Below are 27,491 nucleotides of genomic sequence, written 5' to 3'. Positions count from 1 at the left end.
GAAACTATCTTCTAGTATTAATACTGTAATGAAATGGTTTGAAATACGAACTAAGAATCTTAAGGGAAAAAAATGCCCACTGTTCCGATGCTCAGTAGTTACTTCTATAAACAATTACGTCCATGTAAAAAGCTTTATGATTTTATTTTCATCCTTGTCAGGCTGAGCTGTGTAGCTGTCATACTTTGCAGTCTTCCCTCCAGTGACAACCACATTGACAACATGTTATACTCCACATTGATTTTACAGTTAAGGAGCTGATTGTGATATATAGGGATTTTAAGAATTCAGCTGAGAGGCTGACTTTTGCCTTTTATCATTCCATTAAAATTTTATAACCATCTTTTTCATGTCATTTCATCCATGAATTCTTACTTTAGAAAGTGATAGCTACTGCTGTGAGCATAACTTTTCTCATGTTCAGAGCTTTTTATTGTATTAGCAAACTATCCCAATTATAGTTAATACTCATGTTTTACATAATTGTGGTGACCCTTTCAACCAAGCAGTATCGTGCTAGTTGATTTGTATATAGAATTAGATGATTCTGCTTGCCATTTAAAAAGAAGCTACACCGAATGAGTGTTGGGGACCAGGATTTAATGCTTTCCCATCCAGTGGGGCCAATTAAGCATCTCTCAAACGTCTTGTTTGAACTCAGAGAGTCTTAAAAGTCTCTCTTTTAAAAGGGCAGTAGGGAATGTGTGGGTAGGTATGCTAGCTACCAAAATATGCTTTTTTGAGGGAAGGGAGAGGGACTAGGGGGACTCAAAGTTTAAGTTTGACAGCTCCTCCCATACATTACAGATTGTCCTTAAGGAATATGTCTAAACTCTGGGGGGGTTGAAACACAGGTTGAACTAATTACCATGAATGTTTCACCTGTAATGCCAGCAACTTATTCAGTAGGAATAAAAAGGCTTATCTGTTCCCTCACAACAAACTGCTTGATGTTTGGGGTTGGGTTTGGTTTGGTTTTGTTTTTTCCTCCTGCAGAAGCTCACAGTGTGATAGCTTATTTATGAGGTATAATTAGATAAAATGCAAGTTAGTAGCTCAGTGGTAAATATATAACTTCCAACTCCCCTCCCCCATTAAACTAGAATTTGCAGCAACTTATTTTCAAGGTCTTCGATTCCAATGCAAATTTTCCTCTTTCCCCCTCCACCCAGAAAAAATTTTGGTTTACAGAATATACATCTAATTCAGGCTTACACCTCCACCTTTCCATCTTTCAGTGAAGTCTAGATAATGGACTAAATTTTTTTCCAGCTTATGGCCTAATTGATTTTGCCCAAGAGTACATGCAAATAGAATTAAATTGCTCTTTACAACAGAACATCTTTTATACTTGTAAATTCGGAGATCTAAATTAATCCTTGAGTGCAAAAACATTAAATATAGAACTCCATCCTTATTATTACTGAGTAGAACAGGGTATGTGATACGAATAAGTTTTATGGAGTTGCTTTGTGATGCATCATATAATGAAAGAAAAAAAACATTGTTACTTTTTCAATTTTAAAAGAAAAAAAAGCAAAAGCTTGCTATCCCAATTTTACATCACTGTTTCCACAGACATCAGTGGAATAATCCTGATTTACTTCTCTCTGTATGTAAGAGGAAAATTGGGACTTCTGACTGTGTCAGCTGTCATTCTAAACTGTAGGAGGAGACACTCATTGTGCTGGATTTGTTTTCTAGGGTTCCTTTTTTTCCCCCCTCTCTCTCTTTCTCTTTTCATTTAAAAATTATCAGAAATTATTTAACTTCTAATGAAATAAATTATTCTTCCTATGGAGATACTGTTCCTTGTGGTTTGGGCAGCATACTGCTTCAGTAGAGATTAAACGATGGTGTTGTTGACTACCGTGGAATTCAGCATACGCTATAAGTCGTGTGTCCTGGAGTCTTAACACACCCACCATCACTAATGAATTTTAAATTCTCAACCCCGTAGCATCTGAAACTTAGCCCCCCTCCCCAATCCCCAAATCTAAAGCTATTTTAAACAATTACTAAATCCTAGTATATCTTTTTTTAAGATTTCAATAAAATGTAATGTTCACAGAAAAATCTCATAAATGTCAAAATTGCTATGGGCAGAATAGGAGGGAATATAGTATTTTCTTGATCTGCTGTAGCAATTTATAGATTTCAGGACGTGGTTTATAAGAATGCTAAATGTTCTGGAATTACAGCTGTTACTGATCAGTGATTGAGCCAGATTTGTGTTATTGCACCATGTTCTTGCTTGTACCTAGAGAGCAGTAAAGCCTCAATATAATAAAAAGCACCTGCATTTTAAATGAAATTTCAATTGAAAAACTTAACAGCCCTTCAAATTGCAGAATTTAACGCAGCCCAGTAAAGCTTAAATAACACTTTGCCTCCACAGGCTGAGGGTTTTGCATTCAAGGTGACTTGATTGTGTCGCATGGTGAAATTATTTACAATTAAGGAATTTCTCTGGAGGGCTGCAGAGTATTTGCTGTTCCACAACACCTATGCAGGCATATGGTCGGTCTTTTTCAGTATTCATGGAAGCTCCTGAACCTTTATGATAATTGAATCAGTTAGAGTGCTGAGTGGAGCAAGCATAAAACCTGTTAACCTAAAGGTCAGATCTGTGCATTGTTTATTTATCAGTAGGTGAAAGAGCTAAATCGGCAGCTTCTGTCACAGTCGCAGTAAAAAATCACCTATAATATTAACAGGGAGTAGATAAATTGCAAAAAATGGATTAGAATTATAAATAGAATGAAGTAAAATATTGAATATATAATGAGAGATGCAGTAGGAGTTTACTGAGCTGTAAAATATGCAGCTTTGTTATGCCTGTGCCATTGGTTGCAATTAGTAGCTAGCGCTCTAGAAAAATATCAACAAAAGCTAGAACTGCAGATCTGTATTGATACTTAGTCATACACTTTCTCCACATGCTAATGGCATTGATAGGACACTTTTGAGACACAAGAGGAAAAAAGATGCAGAGGAGGAGGGAGGAAGGTTGGGAGGAGGGAAGATGTACTTACAGAGCAGCTTGCCTTTGAGAAGAGCGTGATATTCATCCCTTGAATAGCTGGGCCTACGGTTTCTGAAGGAATAGGCTGATTAGTAGATCTGAACTTCTTTTGTCATTTTGAGCCTCATTTGATGAGTACTGCTTGCTAATGGTGACTTTTACAAATCTCAGACTACTAGTAATTTTCCTTTCCTTTTTTTTTTTTTTTTTTTTTCTGTTACAGGACCTGGACCTTTAGATCCACCACTTCTTTTGAATGTTACATCAAGGGCAGCAAGCATCACCTGGCAGCATCCTTTAAAGCCCAATGGCGTTATCACACATTATAATATTTTCCAAAATGGCCAACCACATGCTACAGTGACAGGAACTAGATCTAATTGCACTGTAGAAGACTTGCATCCTTACACTGTCTATGTGTTTCAGGTAGAAGGATGCACTTCTAAAGGATGCTCTCTTTCACCCAAGACCCTAGAAATAAAGACTCTTCCAGATGCACCTGAGGATATTCCTGCTCCAGAGCTGTATTCTGATACTCCAACTTCTGTGGTTGTATCCTGGCAGCCACCTGCTCGCTCAAATGGTTTGGTGGAAAATGTTACAATAGAAAGGAGGGTGAAAGGAACAGAACAAATATCAACTGTGGTGACTCTCCCTTTCAATCAGTCCATGAGCTACATTGACCAGAGTACTGCTCTGAGCCCTTGGCAGAAATTTGAATACAGGATGCTGATGAGCACTCTTCAGGGAGGCACAAACAGCAGTGCGTGGTCAGAAGTTACCACTAGACCATCAAGACCTGCTGGTGTTCAGCCACCTGATGCAGAAGTGTTGGGACCGTATTCAGTTAAGGTAGGAATAATTCTTATTGTCTCCTGGCTTTAACATGTTTTCCTTGTAGCAACTGTGTATTTAAGAGAGTCATCTACTGGCTGAGGCAATAGATTTCCTTGCTGCAGGGGTAGTTGAATAATTAGTGTCTGTCCTTTGGCTCAAAAGCATTAGATTCCTTTCCATTTTTTTCCTTTACGCAAGCCTTTGGCATTATATTCCAGTTCATTTTCTTCCTTACTCAATAGATGTATTTTCAATATTAAACTTGAATGCTTCTTTTTAAATCCCTAATCAGATCAGAAAATAACTTACTGCCTTATCCAAAATTTCAAAACTGCATTAGGATGCTAGGAAGTAAAAGATTTTTTTATGTAATTAAATCTTGTATATAATTATCAGCTTTTTTAAAAATAGCTAATAAAAAAAAAAAAAAGATAGCATTGTGGTTCTCCTGATTTACGAAGGAAGAGTCTTACAAGACTACCTAGGAAGTTTCAATTATTCACATCGTTCTGTTGGGAATGAACTCTAGAGGACAGGATAACTACCATTGTTTTGGCTTGCATACAAACTTCATTCAAGGGAAATTAGTGTAACCAAACAAGAGGGATTTTTGTAGCTTAGAAGCCTCTTTTGTGTAAATACACACATGCTTCCATGGATTCAGTCTTGTACTAATGCCAAAAGTATTGGTACAGTAGCTTGCTCACCAGAGCACAAAACAAAGGACATTTGCATAAGATTGAAGTTCATCTGTTAGATTTATTATTTTTGGTATACATTGTATTTTCAAAAGGTAAACAGAGTGGTTTTACCAATACAGTCTAGATAGTTTGAGGGTGTGAATTTAAGCAGTAAACCAATGCTGATTTTTTTCCTTTATTCACACATAATTTTAAGCTATGAAAAAAGCTATTCACCATTAGACAAAAAAATAATGAGCTTTTAAAATTATGTTTTAATGTCTAAGGAATTGCTTTTTACCTCTACGTTAATAGCAAATGAGTTCAGTATGGATACAATGGTTACTGTAAGAATTAATAATGATTGACCACTAGTAATTGTGATGAATTGCCAGACTGCTTATTGAAGATTTGGGCTATCTACTTCCAGGACTCTGCCCTCTGTGCTTCTCTAGATATATCTTACTATCCACCATGGTTTATAGTAAAGCATTTTTCATGGATTTACCAGAAGCAGCAATTCTGAGTAAACAGTAGCCCTAGTTCAATGGTATGCTTACACACATGTCCACATTTTATTGCATGAGCTTTTACACATTGCCTTCAACTGAGCACAAAGAAGTCACTGCAACCTTTAATGCTTCAGTTAATGTGATAAGGGCATAATAATTTTATATCTTACCCATATTTTTTCTTTCTCCAAGTGCAGTCAACACCCAATCCTTATTTTAAAAGCCTGTGAGTTATCAGAGGTTTTGTCGTTCTTTACTAGATCTCCTTTCTTGACATCAGAGGTGTATGCTTAGTTGTAATTTTATTGTCTTTTGCTCAGCTCCAAGACTAAGTAATTTACCAGTACTTGAAATCAGTTTGATCATTTTTTTGTCCTGAAATCAGTCTTCACTCTTTAATAATTTCATTTCAATATAACAATGTACAACAATACTTTTAAAATTTGTTTTCTTTTCTTGCCAAAGTGTTCAAATGCTTTTTTTCCTTCTTCTTCCCCAGTCTATCATTAACATTCAAAGCTTTTAAAGCCCTTTAATGTCTACATTGTATGACCTTCTGTATGAGCGGTGGTCATATTTTGTGTCACTGCTGATCTTTTAGTCTCAGGCTTGTTTTTTTCCACCTGGAGACACATATTTGTTTGGTCTGTTAAGACTAATTACTGTTCAGGATATTGAAGCCTGGGTATTTTTATTTCCATGACTCAGCTTTACTAGTAATTTTTCTTGATTTTAAATATTTAGGTTCAAAATAATTAAAGGTGGCGGGACTTAATTTAGAAAAGTGACTTATGTATAGGCCTTTCCAAACATACTCTCTTCTGAGTATCTGTCCTTCAGCAAAAATTCTCTCTCTCATTGTACAGAGTATTGGTATCCTTTGCTGATAGGGGCATAAATTCTTCTAATTTATCTAGTATTATATTTTACTTTGTGTTGTTTAATTTGATAGTCATCATAATTGGAGGAGAGTTGGGAATACTTAGTACAGTTCAGTGTACTGTGCAGAGGGTATTCCATGTCTGAGCCGTTACTGTGCTTCTGATTTCTAAGATTCTAAGACTTCTTAGAAATCTTAAAATTTCTCTTACTTCTCCAAGACAGCTTTTTAAACTTTTATTACTTTTTTATTATTATTTCTTATATCTTTAAAAAATGAAATAAAGTTGTAGTTGCAGAAGAGTTCATTGCATGTCATCACTGAAAAAATTATGGACAAGGCTTGCTGCACCTAGTGTTTTTCTCACCTTCTGCTTGTTTGCAGATGGGAGCACCAGAGGAAGTCACTGGGATTTCATCTTGTTTATCTTCTTGCAGGTCTGCCGAATAGGTTGGCTCACTAGTGGTGGTGGTGTTGTTCCCTTCTCTGCAATTTTATGGCAAGTTCACATCAGAGTAGTAAGACTCTGAAACCACCCAGTGGGCTGTGCTGTAGCGCTGAGGCTGTCTTGTGGCCTGTGTGAACGTTCTGTACTAGGAGAATACAAGAAGAACAAGGTAGCACCTGGTTTAAAAACATTTGGGTTTTTTGCCTTGCTCTTTGAAACTAGGGTGTTGATCTGAATAGCTGCTTCGCAAACCCCTTACGTCCCTTCACCCCAGAAGTTGCACAGGCAGAACAGCTGTGAAGTGTTGTGCAAGGATTGCCACTTAGTGCTTGAAAAGTTTTCCTGTATGGGAATAGAATGGATCTGGTTTGGGATTGCTTTACATCGGTGCTTTCAAACTCTGACGAGAGTCCTGGAAAAGCATACTTCCCCCCTGAGCAGGTCAAGATCACCATACTTGCAGTGCATATATTACCTATGTAGTCTTCAAATCAAATTTATGGAATCTGCTTGTGCTATACAGTGCTCTCATCTTACTCAGTGTCTATGGTGGTAACTCTTAAGGAGAGACTGGAAAAAAAACTGTCTCTTTGGGAGGGAGATTTTAATTACCCCTTGCCCTAGAGAGCTGTCCTCCCAGGTTAGGATGGAAAGTATTGGAAGGGCACTGGGAAAGATTAGCGAGAGGGTCTTTTACCAAGCCACGGTTGCAAATCAATAGAGGCTTTCAGCTGTCAGTGCAACCAATCCCTAAACCATGAGTGCAAATATTTACTTCTACTGAAGATAGAGAGAATTTACAAAAAAAGAGAAACATATTTCCATTCCTTTATTTAGTCATAGAATCAATATAAATGATTTGAGATGTGGAGAATTCAAAGTGCTCCAGGATAGTACTCACTTGAGTATACAGCTTATTTTCATAGACCAAAGCTTTCACTCTGCAAGGAGGAAAATATCAGCACAGCAGGTCACTCTTGGCATAAACACTTCTGATGTGTATGTGCTCCCTTAACATTTAATTTTAATCAGAATGAACCAATATCTCTCCATAACATTTAGCTTGCTTTCTTTTGTGCAACAGAAAGTGTAAAGCTGTCGATAATTTTTTAAGTACCCATTTCTGTGACACCTGCATGATATTTTTTAATATTTGCTGAATTGATAATGTTCATGGTAGCGGAGTATACTGCGCTATAAACTGCTTTTGTGGCTGATTGAATGCCAAAGTGAAGTGGAGGTATTCAGCAACTGCAAAACCGTTTATTTAGTATATGCCAATGCCATGAACATTATCCCTGTTACACAAGATTTGCTATACCCTAATGTACAGATGTATAAAAGAAATTGTTTCCTTTTCTTGTGAGGGTTGCAATTGCTGTGCTGCTTCAATCTCACACTTCACACTGATATGACATTCGGGAACATAGCTAGGTTGACTGGCTTGAGAAAGAGGCTGGTTTACACAATGAATAATTATTTAAAGGAGTTCTTTGTGTAGGAAAAGCATTATGTGTCTGGATATGCTGAACTAAATTAACTGTAGTATGCAAATTCTCCAACTCTGGCCATTTAACTTTTGATAGGAAGACTTCCCTCTCACTGCTGTGGTTCTCCCTTGAGGGCTTTGACCTGGGAAAGATAGCTGCAGTCTTGATTATTGGCTTAACTGGAGATTGCTGTCACATGTTTGCCTGTATTGTTCTTCCTTGCTGATCAGGGCGACCAACTGGATCTCCGATAGATAAGAAGCTGCAGTCATTTCCTGTCATTCTTTGTGTAACTTTTTTCTCAAGGTAGAAGTTGGCTTGAGCTGTGTATAATCCTGATGTTTCTCTCAAGGGGAAAGGATTTTTTTTTCTTTTTGGTGCTTAGCTAGGTTATAAGAGAATGGTTTTATCCTGGATAGATGAAATAAGTACCTCATTGACATATAGTTCTTGTGACATGCTGTTCCTTCATGATAACATCGGTTACAAAAACTTCCTGCAATTTGATTAGATACAAAACGCAAAATGAGAAAAATAAAAAATTGTGATGATTTCATTGAATTCTCTCTTAATGTATGTTACATATGTTGCCTGATAGAAATAAAGGGCTGTGGTGATTCTGTAGTACTAAACTGTCATTCTTTTTAATTTCTTTTTTTTGCATATTGATTTCCAATCATGTCATTGATTTCCCATGGATTATTTCTCTTTCATAAGTATTTCCTCATGACTTCTCTGACTGAGGAAGAGTTGTAGGCTTTTTAATTCCATTGTCATTCATGCTTGTTGTTACCCTTAACTCCCTTGAGTTGTAGTTCACGTGCCATACTTTTCCATGTATAGAAGAAGCTGCAGCAGAAAGCTGGTATTCCACCCTACAGATTGAATGATGTCATCAATTTGCTGTCCACAGGATCTTCAAGAGTTGCAGTCTGCACTCTTTCTTTGCAGAAGATTATAATTTATTGCTACAGAGTGATAAACTTTTCTAGTAGCTATTTCTCAAATTTACTAGTAATTTGCATATGCAAACACATGAGCAAACACAAATAAACAGGGCTCTGTTTTTATAGTTGTCTTCTGTTCTTCATTAGCCCAGAAACTGGACAGTGGACTGCTAAATGCCTGTTGTTCTGTGAATAGGCTGGGACTAAAGTATGCAGGAGAATGATTATGGATATCACTGACACATTTAAAGCAATATACCCTGTAGTTACAGTTTGAGTATCATCCATGAAAAAGAATGTGTTTACTTTATCCATTTTCCACTTCCTATGGAGTTACAGTTATAGGCACATGTTCTGGACTTGTTTTTTGTCTCACACATTAATGTTTTCTGTCCTTTGAAGTTGCTTCTGGTTACAGATCGTTGGATGTAATGGTAATCAGAATCACAGAATCTTCTAGTCACCTACTTCAGGACTCCATGGTCACTGAAGTAGGTGACTAAGAGAGGTGATCATTCAGTGTTTTACCTCTGCAGATCACTGTGTGGTAAAGAATGAGCCTGTGAAGACCCTTCCTCTCTGCCGGGTTAAAACTGCCTGTTGCTACTTCATTCTCAAAATGCTTCAGACTGCAGTTGCCTAAGAACATGATTTTGAGAATACCATCAACCCTGGTAGCTAGGCCTTGTGCGCTAAAGGGAGATGCAGTAAGTACACATAGCAGTTTCTCACTGGGGAAAAGAAAAGAGTTTGGACTTTATTCACCACACTTCCAGTTTTATGCAGGTATGCCTGGTGCATTGGGAAAATTGTTTAGGAGCGATCAATCCCTGTGTGAAGATTGCCTTGTAATGCTGCTAAGGTCAGTGAGACCTTGGTTTATTTGCCACATAAGTGCTGCTTGAGTGACTTAGGATACTCCAACACCCATAGGAACAACCTTAACTTGCACACTAGAGGTTTTCCACATTTTAGGACTCTGATTTCTTGCACGGCTTGCTGATTTGGTACAGATCATACAGTAAGGTGAACTAATCAGGGTTTCATCAGCATTATCCCCCTGTCTTTGATATAGCTTAAACATTTTACTGTAGTAGGTGTTTAGGATCATAAATAAATGTTCTTTCTGGTTTTCCACTACTCAAGCAAAGTGCTTCTAGAAGTTTTTGTAGTAGTGATCTGTTACTGCGAACTTGATAATGCCATTGTTCTGTGGTAGTGCCAACTTCAGTTGGATGAATTCATGTGCAAAAGTGTATGAGAATAATTATCAGTGACCTCTGTCAGGACTTGTTTTTCTGGTGTGATACTGGCTTTTGATTGAATCCCACTATAATTTCTGTTAAGACAGATAAGAACTCGTGAAGAAATTCATCTCCAAACTACTTTTAGGGGGGCTAGGGGGTTGGCAGAGGACTATAGTCCAGTGGCTAGAATGCAGAATTAGGGTAGCTGGTCTTTGTTTTCAGTTTTGCTTCTTTCTGATACGTGACTTAGTCTGGGATTTAGTCTTTTCAACTGTAAAAGTGGAATAATATTACTTGCAATTTGAGACTTACAACGTGCTTTGAGGCCAACAGTGAAAAGCTCTCAGTAGTGTATTTATTACACTCTGTTTGTAGATGTTACAAGCAGTAGCTAGGAGAAATGAGAGTAAAACGAAGCCAAACACGCTGATTTAAAAGCTAACTGTTGAAGCCAGACCTGAACTAGTAACATGGTTACCCGTGTGCCAATGCCTCTCTTCACATAGCTCAGAATTAAATTGCAGGGTTCCAACTGCTGTCAAAAAAAAAAAAAAAGAAAAAAAAAAGGAAAAAAAGATTTCCAAGGTTATAACTGTTTAATGGGGGGAAAATGGCTAATTTCTGTCTCTTTAAATTTTGTGGTGGAGAAAATAAGGTGCTTTGATCTTTAAATGACAGCTTCCAGAGTCATTACATTGAATCAGTTAATCTCTCCCAGTAGTTACCTTATTCTCTCTTCCTCATGGGCATCCTCTTTCATGGTCTCAGTGCTGAGCTTCAAATCAATGAACAAACTGTTACTGCTTCCAACACAGCCTGTCTAGTGAGCTTTCTTGCTTTCATGCATTGCCAAGCTCTTACCTCAAACCTTGGCATGTCAAAGTGCAGAAGAGGTCCAGTAGTGCCACGTGTGTTAACCAGGCTGGTTCCATCACCTTAATTTATGCTGTGTGGGTCAGGCAGTCCCTTGCCTCTTGACAAGAAAAGTTTGTCAGAGACTGTATGTCCTCTCATTCCCAGGCAACGTATGTAATTCAAAGCAGGTCAAGTGACACAGCAATGACTGTGGGTATCCTTGGTCATCCCTTTATCTAGTTGAAAAAAATAATAGCAAAAATGATAACTGATCTACATATCTTTGTATGAGATATCTATGCTCAGACTAAGTTGAATTCTGTAATGTGCTGCTGACTGAATATTCTTTTTGTATAGCCTGGTTTTCAATTCTTTTAAGAAAAAAAAAAAAAACAAAAAAAAAAATTGAGACATTTCCCAATGTAAGCTCTAAAAAGCAACTACATTATGTAAAGTATGAGGTATTTTATCTGGTAGTGCACAACAAGTGATGTGAAGTAACACCTGGGAATTTTCTTCACGTTTTACCAGCACATGCTCTATAAAACCCAGTAGCTGAAGTACTGGAGCAGCATCTCTTCTCCTGCTCATGTTATTAATCTGTTCCTTTCTGTGAAGGGGTTACAGGATATGTGCAAGTTCTGTTAGAGTATTTTTGTGGTTTTAGACATAAAAGTTAGACATCTAAAATGTAAGGTAATTTAAAAACAACTCCTCCTCTCTTCCAGGAAATAACACAAGATTTGGTACAAAGTGAACATTTTTAAACAATTTTCTCTTCTGAGAGGGTAGTAACAGGAATTTTCCAAAGCATTTGACATATAGTTCTTTTATTAGAAGCCACCTTGCATTAAGCAACAAGAGGTTTTTTTTCACTGATAATGACAGATTTACTTTATTAATATTCCTAAAAAAGACCTTGAATATATTTAGTCACACTTCACTGAGGCAGAATTTCAGGATAGATGCTACACCTTAAAAATTATAACATAATCATGGTTGCAGAAATGGGTGTCTTGCTGTAGTGTGTCAGACCTTAAAGTCTTCTGTGCTTTTTCCAGCAACGTCAAAGAAATGTCCCTGAAAATAAAAGTGAACCATGCACACTCCGCTCTTTCTGTGACATATACAACGCATCCAGTGTGTGCAGGATGGTAACAACAAAAAGCATTGGGATTGGAAATTTTACCTGAAGTTAACTGACCTGAATGCTTTCTACCTGCACTTGAAAACAACATTTTCTGTTGTCTGTACTAATCATCCATTCTTCTCTGCTTCCTAAGCTTCTGGCTAGGTCACATGAACTACTTCAAAATGAGAGCTTTGCTCAATGTCTGTGAGAATGGTGCAGAATTGATTCCTACCTCGTGTGAAATTTTGCATTGTTTTATCAATAGTATTTTCTTTATTTGTTTGATCGTGATTTGGGGCCAGAAGTGACAGAAACCTGAATACAGCATTTGATAATTAGCCAGAGCTAAGGCTTTCCTATGTGGGCACCAATAATCTTGTTTGTGCTGTCTTTACTCAAGATCACCCTGTTTCTAATTCTCTGTTTAATAGTATTCCAGATTCTGTTATCAAAATCCTTCAGCTTTCTCCAGTACTTTGCTGCCAGGTTTCTTACAAGTCTGACTGCCTAAGAGGTCCTTCTGTACATAGGATATAACATTTCCTAATTCCCAAGGGTCCTTTAAAAATCGTTTTATAAATCAAGCTTCTCTGTTTCCATGGCCATGTGTAATTGTGCATATACTTTTTTAAAGATACTTACTTCAGAGGCTGGAGAGAATTAGGAAAAAGTTCAACTTAACTTAAAGTATCTTGGTATTACTATTTAACACTTCAGTATTATCTTTGTTCATTTTATATTGCACATACCTTCATCTAGGTTTTCTCTATTTCTGTGTTCTTTGCAATGTTGGATTCAATCCTTAATTATCCCATGCTTGGGAGGAAAAGAGACAGCAATTGTTATAGATGAGTGGGTTATGGCAAGGAAAACAGTACCAGGGATGAGCAAAGCAAAGCTGGTATATTTTGTACACTGGGACTTCTGGGGAGGAAGGACTGATAAATGCTCTTACACTACCTTTGTGAAACGTTGAGATTCTTTATACAGTTACATGTCCCCGTTGTGTCAATCTAAAGTCCCCTCTGTCATGATACTGTGGTAAAAAGCCTTAAAAAGGAATTGAGAACATCCTTGCACTTTATGGTACAATGATTTGAATGTGATTCCTCACTGGAGCTGATAAGAATAACTATATAGAATAATATACTTAAAAAAAGAAAAACTTTAAAAAAACCCAAAACCTAATCTCAGTTTAGTAAGAGTAAAACCACAGTAAGTGTAGCAGTATGTATGTGTGTATATATATAAAACATGAATTCTGTATGTAATTTCCAATTTTTTTTGTGATAAATTTTTCTCAGCATAATTTTATAATTCTAAAAATGGAAAATTCTGCCTATTTTTGTCTGATAATTACCAGTGTAATTTATTACTGAAAATAAAAGGGAAAACCTGCATATTTCGTCATACAGAGTGTGGACAAATCTCATTTCTCATAGGAGCTAAGGCAGTTACACATTTCTGAAAATTGTGCAAACACAAAATAAGATTTCATTTTACTCTGTCACTAATAGATGAGCACACCAGGAAATACACCATAAGAAAATAAATGACAGTTAGTGATACTTATCATAATTATTGTACTTTTGCTAATGCATCTGAACATCTCACAGAATTTTGAGTGAAATGGAGCGTTCATATTTTACTGGTGAAGCTAAATAGTAGATTTTTCAATGGCTACAACTGTTACTGAAATCCTTACCAAAATTAAGGGACATTAGATTTCTAACTGATGCACCTTTAAAAATCAAATTTCAATTACCTGGGAAAGGTTATACACAAAGTCTGTCTTGATGAAGAAAGAAAAGCATGACTTGAGATCGCACTTGTGTCCATTTGTAGCATGTTATGTCTGCGTTTCTACATTCTGACTGAAAGACTTCTGTTATTTTAATTTATTTTTTTTCTCCTCCTTCAGGTCTCATGGAAACCTCCTCTGATACAGAATGGTGAAATCCTTAACTATGAGATTCGCATGCCTGATCCACGAATTGTCATTACTGGAAATACTTCATCAACGTTAAGTTATTTGGTGACTAACCTTACACCCTATACAAACTACTCAGTCACTGTAATAGCTTGTTCTGGAGGCGATGGATTTCTAGGAGGCTGCACAGAGAGTTTGCCTACCAGCGTGACTACACCTTCAACAGTGCCTCAGAGCGTTAGTCCATTGTCTGTGACTCCAATCAGCGAGTCCTTTATTGCCATTTCTTGGCAACCACCACTAAGGCCAAATGGTCCTCACCTGAGGTAAGAATTTAGTTGCAATTGAGATGGCAGCTTTCTTCTCCTTACTTAAATCTGACTCGGAAAATTCTGGGTGATGCAAACCTTATGATGTAGTATCTTAGTTTCTGACCATTTGAAGTTCCTCTTTAGGGTTCAGGAGTCCATGAGTGAACTCATGGAAGGTGGGTATGTCTAGAAGCAGAGTTAGCAGGGTAAGCTTTGAATTGTTTTGAACTTATGAGGAGTCAGGATTATTTAAAACAAGTGTGGTGTCCATACTGTGGCATTTACTTTGCAGAATGCAGAATGCATTGGGAAAGCTCTGGGTCTTTCAGATCAGTGCTATCCAAAGAGCCAGAAGGTGCAAGTACAGCATATTTGCAGGGTCATAACTGGTTCAGGCTGCAGCTTCAGCCACATTTTGATGGTCAGTTCAGGCAACGTTCTACCAACAAAATGACAAAAAAAGTATGAGACCTCTGTGAACATAAATATTAACACAACCGATATCCTTAATACTCTCTGGGAGTTATTCTACATAAAGAGAACATGACCATGGTAGTGTGATGACATGAAATAAGCTTCAAAACTTAACTGATTAATAAAATGATGATGAGAGAGTGCATGAGAAAAATGGAATTTAAAATACTACAAGTTTGGTGGCAGAGCCAAAAATGGGAAATGCAAGGAAGTGCTGGATTTTACCACAGGAATTAGAGAAAGGTGTCTCCTGAGATTTGTCTAGAGTGATGGGATGGGGGATCTTGACTTGAGTCAATTGGTTACTGAGTGTGTATACAGAAAAAAAAAAAAGTATTTGAGTGCATGAAGATTTATAAAGACAAATGTATCTTTATACATACACAATAAGAAAATGTCAAACAAATCTTTCATTCTGATGCTTTAACATATTGGGAAACACTGTGCATGGAATTATATCTCTGTACTCCATATGTTCTGGTTAGCAGCTCTCTTCTAGGTGCACCGATGGGTTCAATAATTATCATGTAATGCCATTTCAGTTGCGTATGTTATTATAGCACAGTAGCTTGACTCTTTCTTCAGGCTTAATTAGAGCACACTACAACTGAATGAAATGATGATTGCTTTACAGCAAAATTTGGAGTTTTTGAAAAGCAGTCTCTGTTATTCTGGGGTTAACAACATGACCATTTTACCATAGATTATTGAAGCAATTCAGCACAACTTACATCTGCAGACTTCATTTCCTTCATGGTGTGCCATGCTGCCCTCAACAAGAACAACCACTGAAGCAGCTGCTCTGTACAGCATGATGGAGCAAGGAGTCTGCAGCAAGCAGAGTAGCAGCAGCAGCTGCCAGTGGGGGTGATTTACACATGATCAGCATTCAAAAAGATTTTGATGTTTTTCATGACTTGTCTATGAAATATATTGCACAGAATATGCCAGGCCTGTTCCTAATAAAACTGTAATGATCTATCTTTGGGTTCTGTTGCCACTGATGAACCACTCATGTGAGAGTTGTTCTTGGGATATAAAGTCATCTGAATGTTTTGATAGAGTTGGAGTTTAATTAGTTTTTACTATTCAATTTCTGAGGTTATACTCCCAGCTTCTGCAGTAATTTGTTTTGGCATCACTAACTAAGGTCAGTGGCACAATGTTTAGGATTATTCCCCAAACTCAAGGGTGGAAGTTTTTAGAAGTCATGCACATACATCATAGCTGCCATAGAGCATAGGAAGTCTCTGCTCTCTTGTAAAAGAGCTTCTCGGTTGATTTTGGTGTTGAAGCAATGCAAAATCACTGTATGCAGTACCTATTAAATACCCTCTTAATTCAGGGTCTCAGATCTGGAAATGTATTGTCCAACATTTCCTCAACAGACTGGAGATGATCTTAACCTAAAAAAGATAAGTGTCAGATTGCACATGAAGCCAGTGGTCAGAAAGATCATTGCAAGGAGGTGATGACCCACACAAAGGCATTCTGCAGAATATTTAAATGCAGAAGAAACCATTTTCACAAATAAGTGCTTAAAGTGAGTGTCTCTAAAGTCTGCCTGAGTATCCACATAATTGTGGCTGGAATTTAAGTGTAGCACCTTTCCAAAATGGGGGGCAGGGAAAGGATGATACACAGCAGTTCAGCACTTTAGAGAATCAATTTGGCTATTTAAGTGATTGTATATATATATGACCCTAGTTTTCTGGGCATGAGTAGAAACACTATTGCAACTGTAGTTTGATTAAAACTGCAGTTCACCATTGAAATCAATTGCAGTGCGGTTCTATAACTGGTAGGAAGTGTACAAACATCTGGTGCCTTAAAAAAGAGTCATCAAAGTGAAACAAAAGCCCTATTAAAAATCTCTTGTGAAATGTAATAAAGAATAATAATCCTGAAGATTTTGAACAAGTCTATATAATTTTGTTTCAGTTATAGTTTTCTATGTAATCCATAGAATGCCTTGGAAATGCAAAATATGTTATCCCCTTTAGTTTGCGTAGACATTAAATTGTTTAATCTTTGATAGATTCCATAAAGGTTTTGTGTAAAAGATGATGAAGAGTGAGTCAGTGATGCAGAATGGGTGGAAGGCATGTTGTCTGAATCAGGCAGTTCCAATGCTTACCTGATGAAAGAGGAGCTTTAACTGATCTGCTGTTTGGAACAGAGACAGGAATACAGCTTCAGATACCAATTAAAACCAGGATGAAATAGTTTGGTCTTTCAAGCTCATATCATGAATGTCTACCCAAATACAAAGATGCCTTGCTAAGGTCTACATATGGAACAGTTAACTTATTCTATGCTTGTTTGTCACCCATATTTTACACTGTGGTTATTTGCAAACACACGTTAAACACAAATGCACACTTAAGTTGCTATTACCAATTAAATAGTAATATCAATGCTATATGTTTCAGCACATTTGCGAGAGAGAGACATTGTCATTTCATATTCTGTAGCAGTCTGTGCATATCGGATAGCATCAGTCAAGTCTGTATGAGGCACTGTTACTGGGCTGTTTGGACTTGATCTTCATAGCATTTCCACAAGTTTAAAATCTGTAAATCATTAAATAAACTCATACTTTCAAATGAAAGTGCTTAATTTTCCATTTTCAAAGTAGTTTTTTAAAGTAACTGAATGTTTTAAATCATGAAACGTTAAAAAGAATGTTTATCTCACAAAGTTTACAGCTGTAAAAACAAAATAATGTGTGGCTTTAAAAAAAAAAAAGCAGATTTTTTTTTTTTTGTGTAATAACATTAGTTGAGATAATCCTGGTGTTCTGCTTGTCTTTTGTGTTAGATATGAGCTCCTGAGACGTAAAATCCAGCAACCACTTGCATCAAATCCCCCTGAAGATTTAAATCTGTGGCACAATATTTACTCAGGAACTCAGTGGTTTTATGAAGATAAGGGTCTTAGCAGGTGAGATTACAAAAACTATAAAAACAAATGCTGGCATTTTGTATAGTGTATGTTTAATAGTTCAAAGTATTTCTTGTGTCTTTATGTAGTGAACATATTAATTATGTAATGAAATATTTTTTGTCATCATCTTTGGTATTAATCATTCTAATATGCAGGGATTTATTATTAGTCTGTCTTGACTCATATATTATTTTGCTCAAAAAAAAAGATCTTGTGAAATTTTAGCATTGATATGCGTATGCAATCAAACCATTTAAATTTACGTGTACATATGCTCTAGATTTGTGTGTTGGCAAAGTCATAGCACACGCAGAATGAATGTTTGATAAGTCCTAGCTGGGAAACATTTGAAACTTGGTTTTAGCATTGTTTTTCTTACCTGGTTTTAAAATGCAAATTAACAATTTCTTTAATATCTCCAAAGGCAAGAAGAGTATTTATTGCACTCTCAGCAGATCTAATTTAAGGTTAGCTTTATGTTAGCTTCATTATAGTTAAATGCAGAGTGTTGAGAGTTGGGAAATGGAGGGCGAGTTCTGTTTCTCAGCAAGTTACAGACCTACTGTGTGGTATAGAGCAAGGCATTTGCTCTTGATCAACCTTAGTTTCCACACCTCAAAGTCAAGGCTACCACGCTTAAGACAAGCAAACACACACGTTAGGAAGATTCAGCATGGATTCTGAATTGGATTTTTGTAGGTAAAGTCTTGGGAAAACATTCATGGATGGCCTCAGGAAGTGTGTGTTCTCTCTGCTTGCATGCTGGCATGCTTTATGAGGTCTGCATGTCAGTTGCTGCCACTCAAATACCTGTACATTGCTTCTACTTTGATAAAAGCTGTGTGAGCATCGCTCCTGAGCACAATGTGAACCAGTAGAATGTGACCTCTGCTCCAGACTGTATAGACCAAACCAAGCCAAGGGCTACTGCCCTGGCTTGTCACTGCCTACTTGCTAAAAGTCACTGCTCATTTTCATCCATTGCAATAATTGATCACAGGGCTGTTCTTTTACCCAATCCTGTCCAAGTGTCCATTTCTTTCTTAAACCAGGTTTGAAATTCTACACGGCAATTTCTTTGATTTTAGTTTAGCTCATTTCAGCAGTGCTGATGTGTGCAGCAGTTATGTTAGCAGTTCAGAGGGGCAGTAAATTCTGACAGGGTCTTGGTGGCAAGCCATTAGGCACAGTGACCTTTTGGATTGAATGAGCTATGGCCAGAAAAGTGTGCCTAACCCTCGGATACACCCAAACACTTCTTCTGGGGAGGGTTCTGCAACCTCCAACTGTGTTTTTGCAGTCAGCAACTGAGGATGAATGTGTGGCTGGAGAGAAGATGCTGCAGAGAGATGCAAGCCGTATTTTTCACAGAAGAAAAATCCATCTATCATCATCTATTTTCATTTGTGTCAACATTTTAGGCACATTTCAGAATTAGTGAATTTTTATTATATTCCTGCAGAAGTCTGTTTTCACAATGATTTTTTTTTTTTTTTTCAGATGGCTTTTTCATGTCTAGTAGGCTAAGCCAAACTTCTCTTACTTTCATTGCTGGAAATGTGGATCAAAAAATAAATCTCAAATTCTCATCATTAAATTGTGAAAATAGATTCCATTCATCTTTGATTGTACCTGTGCTACAATGTCCAAGAGAATACTAAATGTTTGCAAACAACAGAAAATGCAGAGAGGGAAATAAGATGTGTTATGTATATTGTCACTGTTCTTCCATTACAATTGCAGTTAGCAAGCTACCATTAGTTTGCTTTCTTCTTAGTGGAACTGTTAAAGCTTAGCTCTTTTGAAAATCAGACTGAATGGTTGCATAACATAGGGTGCTATAGTAAACCCTTAAAAAAAAGTTAATATGCTATGTGAGCAACTTTGTTTTCTAGAGGAATCTCTAAATATTAGACATTAACTGTATGTTTCTTTATTGTGTTTGTAGACAGTTATCCCAAAGTGCTGCAGCTTCAGTGAAAATTTGAACAAGATGATCCTTTGTTTCTGTGATTGTGCAGTTTTGTGGGGGGCTTTTTATGATGGAATTAATGTTGAGATTATGAAATCCCATTTAAAATTCATTAATATGCCATTTGATATAAAGAAATTGTGGAGTGACAGTCACTTGCTTTACTAAATATACATGAGGTATTTAATAAAGCTGTGCAAGTTGAATATACACAGTTCTGAAGAAAATTATTTTATTAAATGATTTTAGTCTTAGGCACTTTTTTTTAAAATGTTTTTGTAGTGGGAGAGTCCTGGCTGTGTGGTGAATCACTTTTACAAATGAGACTCTGCAAGTTAAAATCAATGGGTTTCCCAAAAGAGGAAAAAAGCTTCATTTGATTAAATTCTGATCCAAATTTTGGCAGGTTGCCACTGCTGTAATTACATATTGAATTGAGCTATAATCTCTCAACACCTCAGAAGCTACAACTATGAAGAAGTGAAATAATGTGGTTTATTTTTGTTACCGTGTTAATGGTGCTGAATTATTTCCAAAAAATAAGCACCTCTTATAGAGTCTTCATTGGTGCGAACCATGCAGCTGCCCTTGTTGGAGAGGGAAGGAAGAAACAGCAAAACTTTGGCAGAGGCAGAAGGTTTACAGCAAATGTTTTATATGTCTCCATTTTTCCTTCCATTTAATTATTTTTAAAATGCCTTAGGTACACAACATACGAGTATAAGCTCATAGTGCACAACGAGGTGGGATATACATCAAGTGAAGAAGTGATAGCTACTACATTAGCGGGATTACCAAAGAAAGGAAGTATCCTCATTGCACGTACTGTTAATCATACAGCTGTAGACGTGGAATGGTCAAAACCAAGTAAGTGTGTTTAGTATTTATTCCAGTAACTAGATGTTAACCTGCCATCACTTATGTTGGTCTGCCTTACTCTCATAGGAAACACAGTCCTTGTCTTGATTTATAATACACCTAAGTGTCCTTGAAAGGAAAGGAAAGAAATAGGAAAAAAAAAAAAAAGTGCACATTTTGCTATTTCTCAGTCATGTTTGTATTTATTATATGCTATTTCTGCAGAATGAGAATAGTGAAAGTGAAGAAATAGTTAATGCAAACTCATGAGAAACCTACAAAGTAGTAGTACACAAAATTCTGTTGTCTTTGTGGTATATTTCTTTGTAGGAAAATTTACATATACATTCCTTAAGGATGAGACGATCCCCTTTCTTTCTCTTTTCGCTCTGCTCCTTAAAAAGAATTTAGCCAATTCCTCTAGTTGGTTTGCTAATACAGAAGTGGGGATTTTTTTCATGACTTACATGCAAATGATTTTATAAGGACTGGGTGCTGAATTGCAACAAATGCAGTCTCTTTATTTTATAATTGCATGCCTGAAGTAAGCATACTTATAAAAACTGACAAAGGTAATAGATCTGAAGCAGCTCACTGAAGTTTCATTACCTTAGTAATCTAACCCCCTGACCTTCTAGATGTGAGTAATGCAATCTGGTTTTATTTTTGTTCATACCTTAGAAATTTTCATCACATATGTTCGTGAATGCAAAGGTTAAACACCAAGACAGGGCCATTTGTTATTTGAAAACCTTATCATATTTTATTACTTCTTATGTTGAGATAAGATATTAATTATTTTGTACAGCCATGTTTCATTTTTTCATAATATTAGGGTTTTTTATTATTTTCTTGTGTTCTTTGGGAACTTGGTAGTCCTTACTGTAAGTTGCCTTGCTAATTTTCTTTCTCTGGAAAACCTACTGAGGTTTCTGACTGTCCTGATTTAGGACTTGTATCTGTACCACTTAAAAGTAACATATCACTCTTGGTTAAGAATTTCTATGACAAAAATGTGTACTATTAAATTTGAAAATATGCTTTTGGCTTTTATCAGTGCTATTTCTCAGTCAGCTGAGTCCTGTTCAGTGGCACAGCATGTCACCTAAAGCAGTATGTATCAGTGCTTAAAGTTTTTGTCATAATTTTGCTTTTAATCTTGATGCCTACTGGAAACACAGTTGCATTTGATCAGATCTGAACTTAAACTGTTTGACAAAGGACAGATAAGATAACAGACTATATCTGAGTTACCAAAATGGAGAAGCAAAACTTGTCTGGAATCCTTGTTTATCCACCAGCTCAGACTAATGAATGTCCTTCCTTGTGTAGTCAGAAAATCTTACTGGTTTTTTGCTTCCTTTCACTGGGGAAGCTAGTGCTGGGCAAAACACATTTTAGGAAGAAATGTGAGGAGGTGATTTTTTCCCCTGTAAATATAATGCTTCTGAGCGTGTTACAGCTTTACATGTATATGGTGCTATCACGCTTGTTTTTAAATAATAACACGTAGATTTTCATTTTCACTATGGCCAAAAGGTCACCCATGTAAAGTTGAATGAATGACATAGGCACTTGCATCTTATTCATCGCTAGAGGACTAACACAGGAATTCAGTACTCTTGCAGTGGGGTAGGGTAGGGATGTGTTTTTTGAAGAGAAGGAGCAACAAGGGTAAAATTCTTTGAGTTTTCCATCATAAATTAGTGCCACAGAGCAATCTGATTTGTTCCCTTCCTCCTATCTGGGTGAAAGCCATCCTTTCGCCGGGGCAAGCTGCAAGGTCCGTGCACCACTGCTAGTACCGGGTTTCACCTATTAATTTGTTTACTTCACAAATTCCATTGTCATCATGGGAATGCGTAGAGAAAGAAAGCTTTCTCCAGTATTAGATAACTGTTAACGATTTTGACAAGTTTGGAAGAGCAGTCTGTGTCTCTGATTACAAGGGTGAAATTGAAGGCACTGAATGGGATCTTTGCTTTTTTTTACATAAGAGGGTGTACATAAAATTTGTTGTTTGTTGTTGTTGATTTGTTGTTGATAAAAAAACTTGCTGACTGTTTCCCAGATGATCTCCCAATGTTTTTCCTTTCTTTTCTTAGCACTACAAGATTTGCAAGGAGATGTTGCATATTACACCCTTTTCTTGAATTCTACTCATGACAGAAGATCTCTGAGGATCCAGGCTGATGTAAACTCTATAGTCATAGGTGATTTGCAACCCAACACAGAGTATCAGATATTTTTTCAAGTATTTAATGGAGTCCACAGCATCAACAGTGAAGTTGTGCATGTGACTACCTCAGATGGAGGTTGGTTAACAGAGAATGTGGCTTGGCTTAAAATCTGAGAATGAAATTGATTGATTTTTGTTAGGGTTGAGATCAGTCATCCTTCCATTATAAAATTTCCGGTATAAAAGGAAAAAGGGCTAAAACGCTAAAATGCTTAAGTGCTGGTTGTCATCATGTGGTAGATCAATAAATGGTCCCACTGAGACAGAAGCAAAAGCTTTAATAGCAGATATTAACCCAGTTTGTTCTTATCTTCTCCTGCATACGCCTATCTGTATGCACTAAGTTTAGAACTGAGTTCGTATCAATAAATGGTGGAATTTAGAAACAATTAATGGGTTTTTTAAAAGATTTGCTCCGTGAAGCGGTATACTTTTGACATGACAGTCATACACAGGGCCTTCCCAGAGTCTCCAGAAACTCTAGGTGTAAGTTCAACCTCAAAGAAAATTCTTTAGGAGTCATTTCTATGCCAGTGAGCAAGTGCAGGGGGGGGGGGATAAAATAAAAAAATAATTGTGAATCAGAAATGTGTTTAGAATGGTCTTTCTAATCTTTTTGCTTTATAAAGTCTCATTATAAACATTATAATATCATTACCTCGGAAGCAAGTGTTCCAGGTCATTAGCAAAGCACTTTAAGTGAGGATTCCATTTCCTTTCTGATGCCAAAGGTCAGCACCTTTTGTTTATAAAATAGAATCAATCACAAGGACATTTTTTTCAACTGATAAAGATGGGTTCTTATGATAAAAATAGGTCTTTGCATGGTTATTTCTGACATGCTTAGATAATTATGTAATTTAACGCTAAGGAAGGTGTTGTGGTTTTTTTTAAAGTAAGTGTTAGACTTCATCATTACCTATAGTAATCAACATTCAAAACCATTTACATAATGACAATATTGCATAGTGCTTCATAGTGCTTCAACTATGAGGCTGATAACGTCACGTTCCACCGAACATAAAGTATTTTCGTTTCAGGTTTTGCTTTAAAAGCAAAATGCTGTGGTTTTCTCTTTTTTTGGGGGGGGAAGGATTAGGATTGGGTAGACATAAAAATGTTTGTATGTTGGCAGTGCAGATGGGTGAATAATTTATCATCATATCTCACTGGCCACATACTACTGATGATTGACACTGTGCTGCTGGTATAAAGCATTTTACCATCAGCTCTCATGGTTTCTAACTGAGAGTATAATAAGCCAATTTACAGAAGACTACAGACTGTGATAACTTCATCAGAGGAAAGCAGATAAGCAGTGAACCCTTTGCTAAACCTAAATACTAATCTGCATTTGGTTAAACAAGTGCTTTTGCAGAGACAGCTGGAGTTTATTCAGTTTCTTCCTTTATTTCTAGAGCCTGAGGGCATGTTCCCTCCAGAGGTTGTCATCATCAACAGTACAGCTGTACGTGTCATCTGGACATCGCCTTCAAACCCAAATGGTGTTGTCACAGAATACTCTATCTATGTAAATAATAAGCTCTACAAGACTAGAATGAACGAGCCGGGGTCCTTTCTTTTAGCAGACTTGTCTCCATTCACTGTATATGATATACAGGTTAGAATATCTTTTCTGGATTGTGCAATATGCTTTAATTTTATATAAAATATGTGTATTTTTTAGTGGAATGTTGTTTCATTAATTTCTTTACATACATGGACATATATTTGCACTGATGTTTGTGTGCATATACATACAAGACATAAATTTAGTTTCAGCGTCTTTTAGCTCTGTGTACACTTTTCATAATACAAATTTCCATTATCTTTTTTCAAACCATCAAAACTCCATTTACTTTCCACTAAATGCTGTGCTACAACATTAGCAAAGCCCCAACATATATTAAAAAGAGGCAAAGATTCTACTCCTACTCATTAAAAGAAAATTGCAATTGTTTTAGAAACATCAGGCATGCATAATATATCAGCACAGAGAAATAATGATATTGCATTTGTCATTCTTTTATCATTTTTTTTCTCCTTATCCTTCTGAGAAGGAAGCAGAGCTGATCTCTGAAATCATAGTAGTACTTTCTATGCTGTTAATGAGTACAGTATTTTTTCTTTGCTTTTCCCTTTCTCTGTCTCTATCTTTGCCTCTCTATTCATATATCTAATGAAAGGCAAAATACTGTGTGCAGAATAAAAAAAATAGAAATCTTTCTATCCTTAAGTGGTTATTAATACATTCAAGAAATGCAGTTTGGCACTTACTTGTAACTATACCTGTCTATTTTGTTCAGGTTTGGTTTGCATTATATATGAGAAGGACTTAGTAGTACCATGCATACTCCATTCTGAAAATTTGCATCTAGTTACTACATGCCATAAATAAACATCACAGACAGGCATACCGTAACAGATTTCTGTGTTCCAGCCCCTCTGAAACAGAAAACCTACATCCATGAATACACATATGACTTTCGGAATGCTTGGAAACACATTTGTCTTTTCTCAATAACAATGCAAATTCAGTGTACTGCCTCACTTATAGACTCTCTCTATTAATTTACCATGGCCACCTTCTGTTGCTTGAGATGTTAATTATTCTTTTCTTCTGCCTTCCTAGTCTTTATATTGGACTTATATTTGCATCAATATGATAGGTAAAACCAAAATAAGCTGGATTTTATTTTATTTATTTATTTATTATTTTTCTTCTTTTTTTCTTTCTGGAAACAATATTATCTTGGATGCACGTGCATCTCACTGGTAATCTTACTGCATTATCTTTCATTTTTTGTGATCTTTTATTTTGACTAACTTCTCTGTTGACAATACAGAAACAATGTTGCTATCCTTCACTAGCTATTTCACTTTACCTCGGTTTAGTTTAATCCCAAGAATTGAAGGAATAAGTTTTTATTTCTGTGCCATTTTTCATTAAAAAGTATATAGTTCCTGTTTGTATTTTTCACTTTTAATTTTCCAGAACAGACATGAAGGAATAGAAAACATTAAGGAAAAATTACCCTTATTTTCATGTCAGAATATATGGTAGTGGTAGAAAACTTACTCAAGGCCCCAAATCAGAGTAATTTTTTTCCAGTGTTGTGTACCAGATTCTACATATACGTACAGAAAAACAAATTCACTGCAACTCTGTTGGTGATAATTTAATAGAGAAGAGCAAATAGTGCTACAGGGCTGCATGTACCCTTTTTTTGAAAATGGTGTGGGAAAATGTGATACAGCGCACTATATCTCTGGGAGATATACTTATCTCAAAGCTGTGGTAATTTCCTGGGTGTGTGGAGTCTTTTAAAAAGAAAAGAATAAAGTCTTGGGTGAAGACAGAAGTCTAAACAAGTAGCAGAGCTTACTAATTTCTGTAGCTGACTGTGTGAAACTCATGTTCTTTTTCATCAGATTGAAGCCTGCACGGTGTATGCCTGTGTGAGAAGCAATGGGACCCAGGTTACAACTGTGGAAGATGAGCCAAAGCAGCTGTCAGCACCCATTATTCACGTAATTGGCTCAAGGTACTATGCTATAGGTGGCTTTCATATATCAGAGCAATTTGTGGCTGGAATGGGGACCGGAATGTAAGGTTGTCTTCTCTCAATTGTATAAGGTGCATAAAAGAATTCAGTATATGCTTTGAAAATATTTTTCATGGTTGTTATTTTTGGTCTTGGAGTTTTTGGCCAAAAGAGTGACTGAAGAAATCTCACCCTTGGTTGATTGTACATACCCATTTGGGTATCACTGTACTGTGGTAATAAATAAAGCATAAGTGAAAGTAGTTAAGAGAAGAAGTGTAGAGGAATGAAAATTATCACATTTTGCTGTCAGTTAAGAGGAGGAAGATTAATGCTCAAGGAGCAATGCGATGCTGATAATGGAAACTTAGAATAATTGTGGGGAAAAAAGTCACCTATCACAACAGTAAGAATTAGTAAGTTATCTTAAAAGGCGTGCATATATCTATGTCTCCTTGAACCACTGTTTGCATTCTGTCTATCCACTACATCCACAGGCATGGGCAAACTTCTTAGTTGTAAAGGGAGCATCAGATTTGCAGTCCTTAGAAGCAGCCACATACAGTCATTCTTTGGGAGTTAATGTCTTCCAAAGACTAAAACTAAGCTTGCTAACACATTTTTCAGAATTACACTAACAATAAAACCGCCTTCTGTGTGTATGTTATTGTTCATGTGATTTTATTGCACTTCTGGTGGAGTATGCTCATTAGCTGTAGTTCTTTTATAGAAAGAAAAAAAATCTTTTAAAAAAATAACAAAAATCTAACATCTGAGCCTTCAGAAATGGCCAACAGAATGGATTTGCTTCTCCAGTCTCTTAAGGACTTTGGTTTGCTGTTTAGCCTTTCTACATTTTGCTTGAATTCACCATTTGTCTCTGTGTAAGGGTGAAATTAAGCTTGCTATTTTGCTGTCACACATACAGATATAGTCAAAGCTTGTTTGATGATAAGAACTCAATTCAGGATCTCATCTTTTGCCCTTGGCTTTAACTTATGTATGCCTTTGTCTGTATTGTCTGTACTGCAAACACTTATGCATGTTTCTGCTATTATATATAGACTAAATATGTCATAACACATGAATGCAAAAGGATCAAAAATGCCTTCCTACTTTATAATCTGCTCAGCCAGAAACAGACTCTGTTTCTGCACTGCCTT

General features: G+C 36.5%; 1 protein-coding gene across 1 annotated transcript in view; it reads left to right on the top strand.

The window, feature by feature from the left end:
* Positions 1–27,491, top strand: part of USH2A (usherin) — a 390,721-nt gene that overhangs the window by 259,173 nt on the left and 104,057 nt on the right. The window contains exons 40-46 of the mRNA XM_074166292.1: positions 3,249–3,877; positions 13,975–14,309; positions 17,589–17,711; positions 20,390–20,553; positions 22,650–22,859; positions 24,202–24,404; positions 26,216–26,328. Coding sequence (XP_074022393.1) covers positions 3,249–3,877; positions 13,975–14,309; positions 17,589–17,711; positions 20,390–20,553; positions 22,650–22,859; positions 24,202–24,404; positions 26,216–26,328 — 1,777 coding nt within the window. The remainder of the gene's footprint in view (positions 1–3,248; positions 3,878–13,974; positions 14,310–17,588; positions 17,712–20,389; positions 20,554–22,649; positions 22,860–24,201; positions 24,405–26,215; positions 26,329–27,491) is intronic.

Source organism: Numenius arquata, chromosome 2 (genome assembly GCF_964106895.1).
Source record: "Numenius arquata chromosome 2, bNumArq3.hap1.1, whole genome shotgun sequence".
Lineage (NCBI taxonomy): Eukaryota > Metazoa > Chordata > Aves > Charadriiformes > Scolopacidae > Numenius > Numenius arquata.
This window is presented reverse-complemented; position numbering and strand designations above follow the sequence as displayed.